General features: G+C 56.4%; 2 protein-coding genes across 2 annotated transcripts; one reads left to right on the forward strand and one right to left on the reverse strand.

Annotated features, from left to right (window-relative positions):
• Positions 1 to 360: 360 nt before the first annotated feature.
• Positions 361 to 7242, reverse strand: P3H4 (prolyl 3-hydroxylase family member 4 (inactive)). The gene is made up of 8 exons (XM_036882933.2): positions 6363 to 7242; positions 6056 to 6208; positions 5758 to 5929; positions 4905 to 5033; positions 3446 to 3591; positions 2756 to 2839; positions 1104 to 1248; positions 361 to 788 (listed from the first exon to the last, which is right to left on the reverse strand). Exons 1-8 carry the CDS (start codon positions 6840 to 6842, stop codon positions 766 to 768), a joined length of 1332 nt encoding a protein of 443 aa, XP_036738828.2. The 5' UTR covers positions 6843 to 7242; the 3' UTR covers positions 361 to 765.
• Positions 7243 to 7880: 638 nt separating this feature from the next.
• Positions 7881 to 15086, forward strand: FKBP10 (FKBP prolyl isomerase 10). The gene is made up of 10 exons (XM_036882932.2): positions 7881 to 8189; positions 10285 to 10430; positions 10754 to 10943; positions 11043 to 11188; positions 11543 to 11732; positions 11920 to 12065; positions 12655 to 12847; positions 13240 to 13382; positions 13610 to 13773; positions 14036 to 15086. Exons 1-10 carry the CDS (start codon positions 7942 to 7944, stop codon positions 14219 to 14221), a joined length of 1752 nt encoding a protein of 583 aa, XP_036738827.1. The 5' UTR covers positions 7881 to 7941; the 3' UTR covers positions 14222 to 15086.
• Positions 15087 to 15321: the final 235 nt, after the last annotated feature.

A 15321-nucleotide genomic window follows, 5' to 3' on the forward strand; every position in this document is an offset into this window, starting at 1 on the left:
CAACCTGGGTCAGTAAATGTCTAGAAAGTAAAAACTGCAAGTAGATGTCTTTGGGTCCCTCTTCGCACTTGTCACATTCCCGAGGGAAGCCAGGGAAGCAATGGAAAACAGGAAAAGACAGGATATCCCAGTTTAGAAATCTGAAACCACCATCTTCCTAGGACTGAGGAGGGAACTGCATCCTCACGCCCCCTGGTGGCGGATCTGCAATTCCGCGCTGCCCCTGCTACTCGGCACTCTCACCGAACACCCTGGGTCCAGAGGCCAGCATTTAGGGGTTATGGGAGATGGGCGCAGGGGGAGGGAGGGAAGGACCTGCACCCTCACCGCTCCGCCCAGGGGAGAGTGAACTTCAGGAGCTGCAATTCATTCAACATGAAACGTTTATTGAGCCCCCATTGGCAGTTTGCCAGCAACTGCTGGACTCTGGCCCAGTGCTCTTCCCAAAGCTGCTGCCACACTATTTCTGCAATTCGCTGAGACCCCAGCTAGGAGGACACTGTCCAGGTGGGGCGAGCACTGGGGAGGAGGATGGGCCCCCAGCTGCTACAGCATCACCATCCTGTGGTCCACAGACCCAGAGAGGAGGCAGGAGGGGCCCGGCGAGCAGCACCCACGGGTGGGGTGGGATGGGATGGGGCCTGGTCAGCTATGTCCATTTTACATTTTTAATAAATAGTTCTTGCTGCTGCCCAGGCTGGTGAGGGTGGTGCCATTGGGCTCAGGTTTCCCAAGCTCTGGAAGGGTACAGGGGTGGCCCTCTTCTCATGCTAGTTCAGGCTCTGGCTCTGAAAAGGAAGGAGCATTGGGGTTAGACCAGCTCACACCCAACAGTACTGGGTGCTATCCTGAAAGGAGGTGGGGCAGGCAGGAGAGAGGCTCCCTGGGGACAAACCTCAGTGGTCCAAGTTTCCAGGAAGGATGCCAACCCTCCCACACCAAGTGGGACCAGGGGCTGCTAGCAGGCTAGAAGCCTCAGAGGAGTGGTCCCAACACCCAACACACACACTCCACCACCTGCACCGCCTGGTGCATGGATCCTTCTGTCCCATCCTCCATCCAAGGCTTCATCCCCACCTTCCACCAGGACTCAAGTCACTCACCGGCCTCTGCCTCATCGCCCTTGGCATCCAGCTCCTGCCACCAGTCGGCATAGATACCCTCCTCGTAATCGCCCTCCCCCTCAAACTCGGCATCAGATGGGGGGTCCTCGGGCTCCATGGGTGCTTTTGCCTCCTCCAGCTCCATCTAGAGCAGTCCGGGGGTCAGGGGAAAAACCAGGTCACGACAGGTATAAGACCACATCAGCTCCCTGCCTGGCCAAGGGGCCCTCCTATCCCTTGGGCCCCTCTGGCTGCTGAGATGGGGCTGCAGGCCCTGCTGTGGAAGGGAAAAGTGGGCAGAGAGGGCATCTCAGTCCCCAAACCCCCTCCTTCCCCAGTCTCAACACAAGGATGATTTGAGGCTTTCTCCAAACTGCTGCCTCCCTGAGCTGACACATGAGGCCCCACCAGCAGAAATTCAGTGTTACTGTAAGTATCACTCTTTCCAAGGCTAACTTTTAAGCCTAAATACCCCAGTGAACACTGCCGCTGTGCTCACGCAGTTGCCCGTGTAGGAATGCATTCACCTCCCTATGCCAGGGGCACTCTCCTTTATCCCTGCAGTGCCAGGCATCAGCTCCAGAATGCAGCCCTGGCTGATGACCCTGGCTGGAGTCTGGAGCCCTCTTCTGGCACCCTGTGCTGACCTCCCCAGAGCATTGTATGTACCTCCCCTGCTAGACTGTGAGCTGCCTGGGATAAGAATTGTGCTCTTCCTCAACTTACCCCAGCCCCAAGCCTGGTGTCCAACAAACACCAGGCCGCAAATAACAGCCCTCAAAATGGCTACCATTCACTGAGCACCCACTTAGGGCCAGCTCTAAGGGTTTCACACACTTGATCGCATTCATTCTCACTCCAGTGGGGTGAGATGGACATTATTCTTTCCAGTCACAGGAAGAAACAGAAGTTCAAGGGCTCTTAGAATTTGCCTGGAGACTGCCCCCAACTGGTGAGTGGTGGGGCCAAGTTTGGCCAGCACCGAAGCCTGGACACTAACAGAGTATACCCTGCCTCTGCGTGTGATGAATAAGGGCATGGGTGCACGAACAAAGCAGGGAATGAGTCATAAGCACTGAGTAGCAACACCTCGAGAAATTCAGGTTCTCCAGCCCTCATGCAGACTCAAGGTAACACACTGTAGTCTTTCTTTCCTAGTGTCCTACTGTCATTTATTCATTCACTGATTCACTCAAACTGTTTCTGAATGCCACTCTGCCAGGGTTGCAGAGAGCTGGAATAACCTGGTCCCCCGTTCTGGAGCACAGTCCTCTAGGAGGCTGGCTAGAGAAGGGTGCTGGGGATGAGATGGACAAGGGCTGCAAGTAAGTCCAGGTTCAGGGAGGCACAGAGGATCAGAGCTGACACTCCAAGCCTAGAAGACAGAATCAGGGTATGTAGCAAGAGCTTCCTGGAGGAGGTGTCAGCTGAGCTGGGCCCAGCAGAGGCAAGATTCAAATACGCAGAGAAGGGGAACATAAGAACCCTGAGTGGGGAGAGAAAGGCAGGTATAGATAAGGGATGGGAAAATCTCTACTGCTTCACAACAACTGACTGCCAGGAGATGGAGCCAAGCTCTGGCACAGTGGCCCCAGGAAAAGGACCAAGGGGCTTCTACGATGGCCCAGCCTGGAGGGCAGGGGGTCACTTACCTCATCATCTGGCTGCAGGTACAGGTGCGCGAACTCCAGCAGTTCTCGCAGCTCAGTGGTCTGGTTGTGGTAGAGAACGGCCTCCTGGGAAGAGGGAAGGGAAGTGAGGCAAGGCAGACCTTGCTGCCAGATGGTGGAAGAGCCAGGGCTCCTAGGATCCGGGTCCTCCTGCCCTCTTGCAGTGCAGGAACAGGGAACAGGTATCAGCTCACATGCTAATTGAAAAATCACAGCTGCTTGAAGTGCTAGGTTAAGGATTCTGAGGGCTCAGTAAGAAAGGGTTCCTCAATCAGCTAGCGATGTCTGCCACTGACAAGGAAATTGAGAGTGACACCAAGTGCCCCACATTTGCCAGTCTTGCCCTGCCCCAGTCCCAGGGGTTTCCTTAATTGAGCCAGGCTAGAGGGTCCCTGGGGGAAAAGGCTGAGGCCAGCAGTGAGGGTGATGAGGGTGGGGAGGGGAGCAGGCAGGAATGTACCTTCCATAGCCCAGGCACTGTGCTCATTTTGTAAGTGAGGCAACAGATTCAGAAAGAGTCAGTAATATTCCTCGACACATACAGCTGTTGGGGCCAGTTTTGAACCAAGAACTCCAACCATCACATGTATTCTTTCTTTTCACTTGTGAGTAAGTCAGGATTTTTAAAAATCAAAACACATATCCCAAGAGTGCCTCCAAAGATGTACTCACCTCCCGGGGCTGGAAGTCCTCCTCCTCCAGGCCCCAGCGAGCCCGGTGGAAGCGATAATACACCAGGTTCTGCTGCATGACACTGTCCTCGGGATCGAAGAGCATGTAGCTGGCAGCACTGTGGGCAGCCTGGCGCACATCATTCACTGCAGGTAGGACGAGAGTGAGGAGGAGCCCAGCCCTTCCCCACCTTCAGGATAACCCTTTCCTAGCCCATCCCTCTCTCCTAATTCAGTCCAGTGCCCCTGGCTCTCCAGCTGCCTCTGAGAATATCTTTTGAGTGCCTCATCCCATCCAACAGTAATGCTAGAATGCATTAGATGCTTATCACATGCCAGGCCCTGTGTAACTCATTTAAACCTCACTTTCATTATCATCCCCATTTACAGACAAGAAAGCCATGGCACACAGAGGGTAGGTAAACTGCTCAAGCACACACACACCTGGAGAACAATGGCATTTGGGAATTAAAGCCCAGCAGCCAGGCCCTCAACCTCCTGGCCAACTGAACTCACAAAGGGTCTCCTGGCCCCTGGGTCCTCAGCCCCTCCACTCCAACTCCACCCTCTGTCTGAATCTTGGCATCTCTGTATAGCAAAAACCCTGGAGATTTCCATCCCAGACCCAGAAGACAGAATCAGGGCATGAGCAAGAGTCAACTGCAGTTGACACCAGGACCTCCCTCAAGCAATGAGGGCTGGAAGTCCTGGTGCTATATTTATTAGCATGTTACTAATGGCAACCCTGCCCTCTATGAGGCTGTTTCTTCATCTTAAAAATGGGTCCAGTACAGAGAAAGACAACTAAATGATTTCACTCATTTGTGGAGTAAAACAACGAAGCAAAAACTGAAGGAACAAAACAGCAGCCGACTCACAGAATCCAAGGGACTAGCAGTTACCAAAGCAGAGAGGGTGGGGAGGGAAGGAGAAGGGATTAAGGGGCATTATGTTTCGCAGACACAATATAGGTGGGTCACGGTAAGGCAGTACAGCATGGAGGAGACAAGTAATGACTCTATAGTATCTTATTATGCTGCTGATCTGCAAATGGGGTGCGGGACTTGATAATATGGGTGAATGTTGAAACCACAATGTTACTAATGTGAAACCTTCATAAGACTGTATATCAATGACACCTTAATTAAAATAAAAAAAAAAAAAAAACAGGTCCAGTAATGTTAGCTGCAGGGGGTGAGTGAGAGGATCAAATGAGATAAACAGACGTGGCAGGGCTTTGTACTGTCAAGGGCCTGCAGTTGCTGGCTATCTGGTAGCTTACCCAAGAGGCCCTTGAATTTTCCCCTGAGGCTGCTCTTTGTTCTCTCTCACAAGCCTCTCACCTGCCTCCCTGTCCCCCACCCCAGCCTTCTCTCCCATCACCCAAGGTCCTAATTCTGAGGGACAGCTGCCTACACCTCTGCAATGCTCCCCCTCTCCCATCCCACCAGGAGGCTCACACTTATAGTAGGCAAACTGCAGGTAGTGATACATGGTGGCCACGAACTTCTCCACGAAGAAGCCACCCACATTGGGGGTCAAGTTGGCTTCACAGTCCACCTTGCACTGCAGGGATTCTGCAAAGAGATCTGGGGGTGGGAGGCAGTGGTGAGGAGCTGGTGCTGTGCTGAACACGTCCATCCCTCTCATAAGGATGATGGAGATGATTTCCAACCCCAACTCTGTCTGTTGGGATCACATGAAACAATGTGTGTAAAATGCTTGGCATATGGTAAGTGATGCCAAGGAAGACTACTGTGGGCTGGGCTGACTCACCACTCCATCAGCTCAACCCCCACTCAAAAGCCAGAGGGAGCCAGGGCATTCTGAGAGTATGGGAGATAAGGTTGGGAGTCAGGACTGCAGCCTAGATAGGAAGTTCAGGACAGTCCTTTCTGCCCCACAGAGGGACCTCGAAGTTCGGGATACCCAGATTAGGTGTGATTTCTGGCCATAACCGCTTTCTGCACACAGCTAGGCTTCTTTGCATCTGCATTGACCTCTTCCTGGAAAGCCTGTGAACCTAACTTCTCCAGACCCTTCTGGGATGTCACCATCTCTCTGCATTAATGCCCAGCATCTTGGATACTCCCGACTGTAGCCCTCTACACCCAGCAACAGCGAATCTGTCAGCCTGTCTCTCAGATTGAAGGCTCCCCAGGACCAAGATAACTGCCTCCCAAGTGCTTAGTAGGTGCTCCATAAAGGTGTATGGAATGATTGTTCCTGTTAAGAAGCCATAGGAGTTCTGGGAAGCAGGCCCTGTGCCTCAGAGGGATGACCGCCAGAGTCTGGTGGGGACAGTACAAATACCTGCTATGGCTGGGTAGAAGTCCTTGAAGTCCACCTGCTCCTGGGCCCCCTCGCAGCCAGCCAGACACCGGGCAAAGACCGCCAGGTACTCGGCCAAGGCGCGCTCCATGTCCTCCGTGCTGCTGCGGAAATCCCCGCTGTTGTAGAACTTCACAGCCCGGAGGAACACAGCCTGGAGGGCAGCGTGGCAGGAGATCAGGGGATCCCGCCCCACCCCCCAACGCCTCCCCTCTTCCACAAGCCCTATGGGACAGGGGGCAGGAAGGAGTGTCAGGGCCAGCGTACCCCTCCACCCCACCTCGTAGGGCTGCGCCTCCAAGTCCGTGAGGGGCTCCTCGGCAGCATCCAGCAGTCCCCGGTAGTAGCTGAGATACTTGGCGGTTAATTCGTGCTTCGGGTTCCTCTGGAGGAAGGTGTAGGCCGCGGCCACCGCCTTCTCCAGCCGGTTAGCCTGTGGGGTGGGGACAGAGCGGGTCAGTAGGGCCAGAGTCAGCAGCCCTAAGCGCACAGGAACGCCAGGTTGTCCCCGGTTATGGGACACCCAACGCCGTCTCGGAACTACGGGCTCCTGCTGGGCCCCGGGGGCGGGGCGGGGCAGGCCACACCTTGAAAAGCGCGTAGTGCAGGTACTGGTAGGGCAGGCGACTCTGAAAGTCGCGCAGCAGCTGCCGCGGCGGGTAGGGCACCTGGAAGGCGGGCAGAGTTCTCTTGCAGCGCCGCAGGCAGGCGGCGCGCTCCAGGACGTGACCGAAGAGCTGCAGCTCGCGGGCCCACTCGTCGCCACGGCCGCCGTCGGGGCCGGGCGAGGGCCCCCGGAAAGAGGCCGCGGGCAGTGCAGGGCTGCTGCAGTTGGCGTGGCAGAAGGCCTCGCTGTCCCGCAGCAGCCGGTGCAGCCGCAGCGCCGCCTCGAGGTAGCGCGCACTCTCGCGCCAGCTCTCGCCCTCGTACTGCTCCAGCGCGTGGCCGTAGGCCGTGGCCAGAGGCATCAGGTCCTCGGGCGGGAAGCCCCGGAAGCTGTACTTCTCGTACTGCGCCGCGGCGCTGCCCAGCAGCAGCCACAGCAGCCCCCACGCCGCGCGACCCATAACCCCGCCGCGCCGGCCGGCTCTCCCCAGCAGAGCGGGCGTCCAGGCCAGCTGGCGGCTGGCGGGCTGGCGCAGGGGCCGGGCCGGTACGCCCGCTGGGTCTTAGTGCCGGGCACAGGAGCAGGAAGACTGGGGCGCGGTCTGGGGCCGGTCCCCCGACAGGCAGAGGGCCCGATGGTGTCCTGAGCCCCGGACGTTGACCCAACTTTCTGCCCTTAGTAGTCTTCCCCTTTGACAGGTAGTGAGTAGGTGGGGGAACGCTTCCCGCAGGTATGGAGAGCCCGGAGAGCCCCTCCTCCCACGAAGACAGCCCCCCACCTTAAGATCGAGAAAGGGAGGGAAGTGCCGCTCTGCACGAACCCTGGAAGCTGGTCTTCCTTCCGTCACAGAGCCCCTAATGCTCACTCCTGACCCCAACCCTGAAAAAGCCACTCCAAAGTGTCCCCCGCCTGCTACCGGGAGGCGCACCCCAGGGTTTACCCTGCGCTCTTTCCACTGTCACCGCCTCCCGCTCCATCTGCATCCCCGCGTCAGGAAGTCCGTCTGGCAGTCCAGGTTTTGCAGGACAAAGCAGCTCATCCCTGGAGAGGCTGTGCCTGAGACAGTAGGGGTAGGGAAGCACTAAGATACCCTCAGCTTCTGGAGCCTCACCAGCCACCTGGAGAGGCCCAGTTTGGGGGTGCCAGCAAAAGGAGCAAGGGATGCCGCAGCCCGGCTTTAGGACCCGGGGATTCTGGAAAAAAAGACACTGAACTTTTTTTTTTTTTTTTTTTTTTTTTTGGAGTAGGCTCCGACTTCGCTGCCTTCCCAAACTTCCCTCCCCGCCTAGGCCCCCGGGAAGGAGGAGGAGGGAATCTGGAGTTTTTTGTGCCGTGTTCCCCGGACTCTAACCCTCTCAGCCATACCCACTCCTCCGATTCCCCACCCCCCGCCCCGCCAGCTCAGTCTCCCCAGCCCCCATTCCACGTGGACCAGCCAGGGCGGGGGTTGGGAAGGACAGGAAGAGGGGGAGTCAGCCCTGGGGGGAGGGGGAAAGAAGGCTTGGCGGCGGCGACTCCCTCGCTCGCCCTCACTGCCTGCGGTCCCAACTCCAGGCACCATGTTCGGCGCCGGGTCCCCCCGCCACACCCTCCCCCGGCGCCCCCCGCTGCAGCTGCTGGTGCTGGTGCTCGTGCAGTCCGTGGGGAGGGGGATGGGCCGTGCCAGCCCGGCCGGGGGCCCCCTGGAAGACGTGGTCATCGAGCGGTACCACATCCCCAGGGCCTGTCCCCGGGAAGTGCAGATGGGGGATTTTGTGCGCTATCACTACAACGGCACTTTCGAGGATGGCAAGAAGTTTGACTCGAGGTAATGGGTTGGGTGCCCCCAGACTCGCCATTCCCCTTCCCTGAGCCAGGCGCCAGGCTCTCAGTGCTGGGGTCCCTTGTTGGCCTTTTAAACTGTGTCTGCATCCCGCTACCCCATCATCTCGTTATCCCAAACACAGCACCCTGTGGGGGACTCTGCCCATCTCCCCAAAGACATTCCTGCCCTCAGTTTCAAAACTTCACCTCTCCAAGGCCCCACTTTCTTGCACACAAGCTCCCCACATCTCCCTAAGAGTGGGATAATCAAGGTGAACTGCTCTATTTATTTCCTGGCACTTGATGTAAAGGCAAGGTGGGAGGGCAATCTGGGCCACAGTGTTGGGAGGAAGGCATGCTCCCTGCTACAGAAGAATCCTTCAGTGGTCTTACCCTACCTCTCCACCCACTCTGACTCCCTTCTGGTTTCAGCCCCAGGAGTCTGAGCCTTATTAGAGAAGAGGCAATAAAATACTTTTTGGAGAGGTGGGCTTTATGGGCAGCAGGACTGGTAAAGTAGGGTGGACATTATAAGACAGCAAGCAGGATGGATCTGGGAGTGTGAGGGACACTGTCTACGTGTCACAGGTTGGGCATGCCACCCTGGGCTCCTCGGAGGGTTCTCATGCTTCCTTCTCTCCTCCTTAGCTCCACCAGGCCAGGACTGACACCCATCTTGCCAGCCTCTGGGTTCGAGAGATGGGTTTCTGGTCTGATCTAGGCCTTTGGTCTGCTCTGGCAAGTCCACTTTTGTTGGTGGGGTCAGGACAGGGCTACATGCCAGTCTGAGTTAAACTTTGAGTCCTGGTCACACACACACAGCCCACATCACACCCAAAGAAATCAGTTCCTCTTAGGCCCTTCCCCAAACACACACAAGTCAGCCCACACGAAATTAGTATCCATGGCTTTGAAGGCAGACAGTATATTGGGTAAGAACATGAACTCCAGAGTCTAAGAGCCTGGGTTTAAATCCAGGCTCTGACCATTATTTAAGCAAGTTTCCTATCTGGAAAACAGTTTAAAAGCAATCTGAAAAACAGTCCCTACTTCCTAAGGCCCATGACAGGACTCAAAACAGGACAGTGAGAAAGTGAACTTTACATAGTGTGTGGCCCTCTGAAAGTGGCTTTGCTATACCTTAGCCTTGATACTGGGAAGGACTGAATGCTCAGAGAGTGTTTAACTGCAAGAAACTTGATGCAGTTTCTTGGTGCGACTTGGGCCCCCACAACAGAACTACAAAAGAAGCAGGCCAGACATATAACCAGTTCAGTGGGCAAAATGAGGTATAGGCAGGTGCTGGGAATACAGTACAGCTTGGCCCAGGACCACCAGGGGTGGAGGGTGGGGGGAGTTGGTAGATGACTTCCCTGGTGGGGACTCTGGGAGCCTGGCTGGGCCCAGTTCATGCAGTCCTGGGCTTGGGCAATTTTCTCGAGCTTGGAAAACTTTCTTACCCTTTTGTTCAAACTAAAAGTCTTCTATCCTACCTTAAGGTATGAAAACTTAAATTATAACTTAACTAAAAACAAATAAAGGCCACAGCAACTGAAAAATAGGCTTTTTCAAAATTGAAAACCAATCCCTACTGCCAGCCAGTTCTGCCTCCCCTTCCTCTCTTCCTTGGAAAGTCAATGTTACAGTGGCACACAGATGGGCTTTGGAGCTCAGCAGACTACTTATAAGCTGTGCGACCTTGGGCAAGTCACTTATGTCAATTTTTCTCATACGAAAAATGAAAACAGTAATGTCCAGCTCAGAGGGGAGAGAATGAAATAGGCTAATGAATATAAAATGCCAGCATTTACTCCTACATATTTTAAGTGCTCCATCAAAGTTCCTCTTCACCTTGTATTAACACTCCTTTGCTGCCTCAGCAGACAGCTCCTCCTCCAGGATCCCAGATGAATAAAAGCCCCTGGCCTCCTTGGGGACTTCCCTTTTGTATCAGCCCATCCTACTAAGGTGGGAGCCACACTGACCTAAGAGGGAGGCTTGAAGAGGAGAGGAGATGAGGAGCATGTGGATGTGCACCTCTGTGTAGGGAGGGGTCCCTGTGCATGTATGTGCCCATGTATGTCTCCTTCCTCCCCCAGCTATGACCGCAACACCTTGGTGGCCATCGTGGTGGGCGTGGGGCGCCTTATCACCGGCATGGACCGAGGCCTCATGGGCATGTGTGTCAACGAGCGGCGTCGCCTCATTGTGCCTCCCCACCTGGGTTATGGCAGCATTGGAGTGGGTGAGAAGGGTTGGGGCACAGGCATGGGGAGGGAGGAGTCCGGGAGGCAGAATCAGGGACCCCAGGGCCACACAACTGAAGCTCCGAGAGTGTCTTCGAGGCCACACTGCATATGCAGCAGGGTCTGACAGGAACTTCAGTCTCCTGTTCCTGGGTGGGAGGAAGGGGAAAGAACAGGGCTCTGGGCGGGATCATAGCTTGATTAGAAAGAAGGGGAACCAGAGGTGGTGGAGCAGGAGGCCAGGCAGGCGGTTCGGACCTCCGCTCCACCCCCAGCCCTGGGGGCTGCACTGAACCTGAGCTCCGGCTGCTGGCCCTCACAGCGGGGCTCATTCCCCCGGATGCGACCCTCTACTTCGACGTGGTCCTTCTGGATGTGTGGAACAAGGCAGACACCGTGCAGGTGAGCACCTTGCTGCACCCGCCCCACTGCCACCGCGTGGTCCAGGACAGCGACTTTGTCCGCTACCACTACAATGGCACACTGCTGGATGGCACTGCCTTCGACACCAGGTAAGGGCTGCTGGGAGCCCTGGGGCGTGGGGACTGTGGCTTGGGGCAGTCCTGTCTCTCCCTCCTCCAGCTGCATCACCTCCCTCTCATTCTCTGCAGCTACAGTAGTGGTGGCACTTATGACACCTATGTCGGCTCCGGCTGGCTGATCAAGGGCATGGACCAGGGGCTGCTGGGCATGTGTCCTGGAGAGAGAAGGAAGATCATCATACCTCCATTCCTGGCTTATGGCGAGAAGGGCTATGGTGAGGGCAGCCAGAGACTCAGGGGGATTCTCCAGAAGTGGGCTGCCACATATACTTGTTGAGGTGGTGCACTGCACAAGAGCATCCAGCCAAGGAGGCAAGTGCAGATGAAATTTAGCCCTTGGTGATGATCTCACTAGGAGGGGTACTTCATTCTGGTTTACACAAAGGTTCACTATGGGCTGGGTGGCCTTGGGGAACACCTCACAAGGGGAACAGGAAACGGGGCAGGAAAGGGGCTCTGGAGAGTGGGGTTAGCAGCTTTTTGCAGTGTGGTCACAGAGGCCTTCCCCCATGGAAAAAGAGCCCCAGTTTGCTCTCCACTTGTGTGGTTCAAGCCTATCCCTTCCCCAGGGACTGTGATCCCCCCGCAGGCCTCCCTGGTCTTCCACGTCCTGTTGATTGACGTCCACAACCCAAAGGACACTGTCCAGCTGGAGACGCTGGCGCTACCTCCTGGCTGCGTCCGGAGAGCCGTGCCAGGGGACTTCATGCGTTACCATTACAACGGCTCACTGATGGACGGCACCCTCTTTGATTCCAGGTTGGGAGGTCCTGAGGAGTGGGAGTGGGGGCTGGGGGGAAGGCAGAATTAAGCTGAGGCAGGAAGGAAAGTACCAGGTTCTGAGGCCACCCCAGGCAGCAGGGTGGGTGGGGGGTTTGCTCCGAGCTTCCTGGAAGGGCAGGGCCCCTTTAACTCCTTTGGGGGTCCTCCCCACCTTGTATTGCAGTTACTCCCGCAACCACACCTACGATACCTATGTGGGGCAGGGTTACATCATCCCCGGGATGGACCAGGGACTACAGGGCGCATGCATGGGGGAGCACCGGAGGATCACCATCCCCCCCCACCTCGCCTACGGGGAGAATGGGACTGGTAGGCTGGTTCTCTGCTCTCACAAACACCACCTAGTTCTCCTGACCTGCTTCCTGACCTCCCTACCATGGAGCGATTCCAGCCACTGTCTCATCACAAACACCATCTCCCCCTCCAATTCCTGCCACACGGACTCCATCCTTTTCTCCAGGGGCAGTCTGCCACTTTCCCTCTTCCGTCCATACTGGAGAAGGGCAGCCAGCTCCTGAGTTTGGGAAGGCAGGGTGGTTATAGAGGGAACAGCATAGCCCTAGGAAGCAGAGACCTACCTGGCTTTGAGACCCAGCTTTGCTGGAAGCTTATGTCCTCACCTATAAAATGGGACTAATCACATTGACCTGCAGGGTGAGTGCCTGGGAGGTTGCAGGATGGTGTGTGTAAAGGGCTTTCTAACTGGCATGCCCCTCCCCTCCCCTGCACCCTCACCCCAGCAAGAATATATTAGGTTGACTGTGAGCACAAACATCCCATTCCATCCCATCCCATCCTCGTCTGGAATTCCGGGTGGGGGAGGTCTAAGGGCCTCTGTGGAGACCTCGAGCAGCCTGTTTTAGACTCTGGACTGACCCACTCCCCCATCTGGCCCCAGGAGACAAGATCCCTGGCTCTGCTGTGCTGATCTTTGACGTCTATGTCATCGATTTCCACAACCCTGCGGACCCAGTGGAAATCAAGACACTGTCCCGGCCCCTTGAGACCTGCAACGAGACTTCCAAGCTTGGGGACTTTGTTCGCTACCACTACAACTGCTCTCTACTGGATGGCACCAAGCTCTTCTCCTCGTGGGTCCGGGGCAGGGCCAGGGCTGGGCAGGTGGGTGGGCTCAGGCATGGGGGCTCCTCCTAATAGCACCCCAACTCTTGCTCCCTCTGTAAGTTCCCATCTAAGCATGCACAGATGTGGAGAGCTTAAGGAGCTGAAATTCTTTACTCCGCAAGTGAAGGGAGGGTGAAGTTAGTACTAGGGGGAACAGCCATAACCATTTTATGGAGGGGAAACTGAAGCAGGGAGAGATGAGCCCTCAAGGCCACACTTTAGGGGCAGTGGCATGATGAGAAAGGTATTTCATGAAATGTCAGGCCCTGCTCTCTGCTGGGGCACCAGGAAGGGTGACTTGGGAATGGGCCTGGTGGGAAAGCATGGATGCTGACCTGGCAATCTGCTCTCCCCACAGCCACGACTATGGGGCTCCCCAGGAGGTGACACTGGGTGCCAACAAGGTGATCGAAGGCCTGGACACAGGCCTGCAGGGCATGTGTGTGGGAGAAAGGCGGCAGCTCGTGGTCCCTCCGCACCTGGCACATGGAGAGAGCGGAGGTGAGGGGCAGAGACTGGTCTGATCTGTGTTGTGTCCCCTCTGCCTCTGCCCACCTTGGGCCTTGATGGCTGATGGGAAGAGTAAGGAAAGCTTCTAGATGGTTCTGAAACATCCCATGCCCCAGCAGGGGACACAGGCTTGTGAGCTGGGGGCACACTGGGCAGGCTTTGAAGCAGGGCCAATCCCTGGACTGACCGGAATGCTTTCCTTCTCTCCTTCCCTCCAGCCCGGGGCGTCCCTGGCAGTGCTGTGCTGCTGTTTGAGGTGGAGCTGATGTCCCGGGAGGAGGGATTGCCCACAGGTTACCTGTTTGTGTGGCACGAGGACCCTCCTGCCAATCTGTTTGAGGACCTGGACCTCAACAAGGATGGCGAGGTCCCCGCAGAGGAGGTGGGGGCAGTACACTCACACTATCCTCTCTGTGCCATGTTCCTGCCCCTCTGCCAGTCACAGTGCTAAGCTCCCTTGTCCCTGCCTTCTCTCCTGGCACACATGCAGCCCATTCCCTCTGCTGCTGCCTACACCCCCTGTCCCAGCCCACTCGGGACTCCAGCACCAGCTCTGCTCTCCTGTCCTCGCTGGCTGGCCTCCACAGTGGCTCAGGCGAGACCCTCACTCCTTCCACCCTGCCCTTGGCTCTCCTTTCCCCCAGTTCTCTGCCTTCATCAAGGCTCAAGTTGGTGAGGGCAAAGGACGCCTCATGCCTGGGCAGGACCCGGAGAAAACCATAGCAGACATGTTCCAGAACCAGGACCGCAACCAGGATGGCAAGATCACTGTTGAGGAGCTCAAGCTGAAGTCAGATGAAGACCAGGAGCGGGTCCATGAGGAGCTCTGACGGGCAGGGGCCTGGGCCTGGACCCAAATGCGAAGGCCCACTTCTGGGGGCACAGTGGGCAGTGGGGCTGACCTTCCAACAGGCACCCACTGCCCCTTTGCTGGGATGATGTCTGGGAGCATCTAAAAAGTGGTGAGGAGACACCAGTCTTCCCACTAGCCTGAGTAAAATCCCCAGCACGGACCTCTATTTGGTTTTTCTCTTCCAACCTCAAACCCCTTCTTTAAGGTTTAGGAGTTACAAAGCCAGTCTGGGGACTGGGGGAGTCTGGGGGTTGGATGGGGCCATTGCTAGCCCCTCACCCACACTTCCTCCTCCATGTCACCAGACACCAAGTGAGGCTGAGTGCTTTTATTTCCCCAAACACCCCTTTATCTGTACTTCTCACAGTCCCCAACCTCCCCACCACTCCACCTCCAGCCCCCATTCCTCTGTTGTGGCAGCTCCCCAGGAACATGAGCCAGGGCTGGTTGGACCCCCACAGCTGCCTTCCCTCAGCTCTGGCTGGCTCCTAGGGAAAGGGGGCAGCTCCAGTGTGGCTACCTGTCCCCCCCCCCCACTAAATCCAGTGGCAGCTGAGGTAACCCCGGGGTGCTGCAGGTCAGGGCTGGGTTCTGTGTCACCTTTGTCCTCAAAAGGCTGCTTTCTCTAAGGGACTGAGAAAAAGGAAGAATATGAAGGGAGGTGCAGTGAGAAAACCTACTTAGATGTGTCTTAGGGCTACAAAATTCTTGGTTCAGAGCTGAGACAGATTTGGAAGAGGGGCTCTGCGGTGAGAGGGGTGGGCAGAGCTCTGCACACCCTAAAGGCTAGACTGGTGTCAGATCCCTTTCTCCTTTGTGCCAAATAAAAGCCTAAACTAGAAGCCTCGGGGTGCAGTCTTTTGGTGGGGGGAGGCCCTTAGCCCCAAAGACGGGGGAGCAGGAGGAACAACGCAGGCTGCCTCCATGTCCCTAGGTCTTGGCCTCCTGCCTCTGGAGCTTCCTGCCTCCCTGAGGCCTAAACCAGGGTCCTCACCATGGAAAGGGACCCTGGTCTGCTGGAGGGAGGGTGGGGAGTGGGTGTCCAGGGGAGGGGGCCTGCAGGGGAGGCATGGGGAG

This window comes from Manis pentadactyla, chromosome 4, assembly GCF_030020395.1.
Source record: "Manis pentadactyla isolate mManPen7 chromosome 4, mManPen7.hap1, whole genome shotgun sequence".
Taxonomy (NCBI): domain Eukaryota; kingdom Metazoa; phylum Chordata; class Mammalia; order Pholidota; family Manidae; genus Manis; species Manis pentadactyla.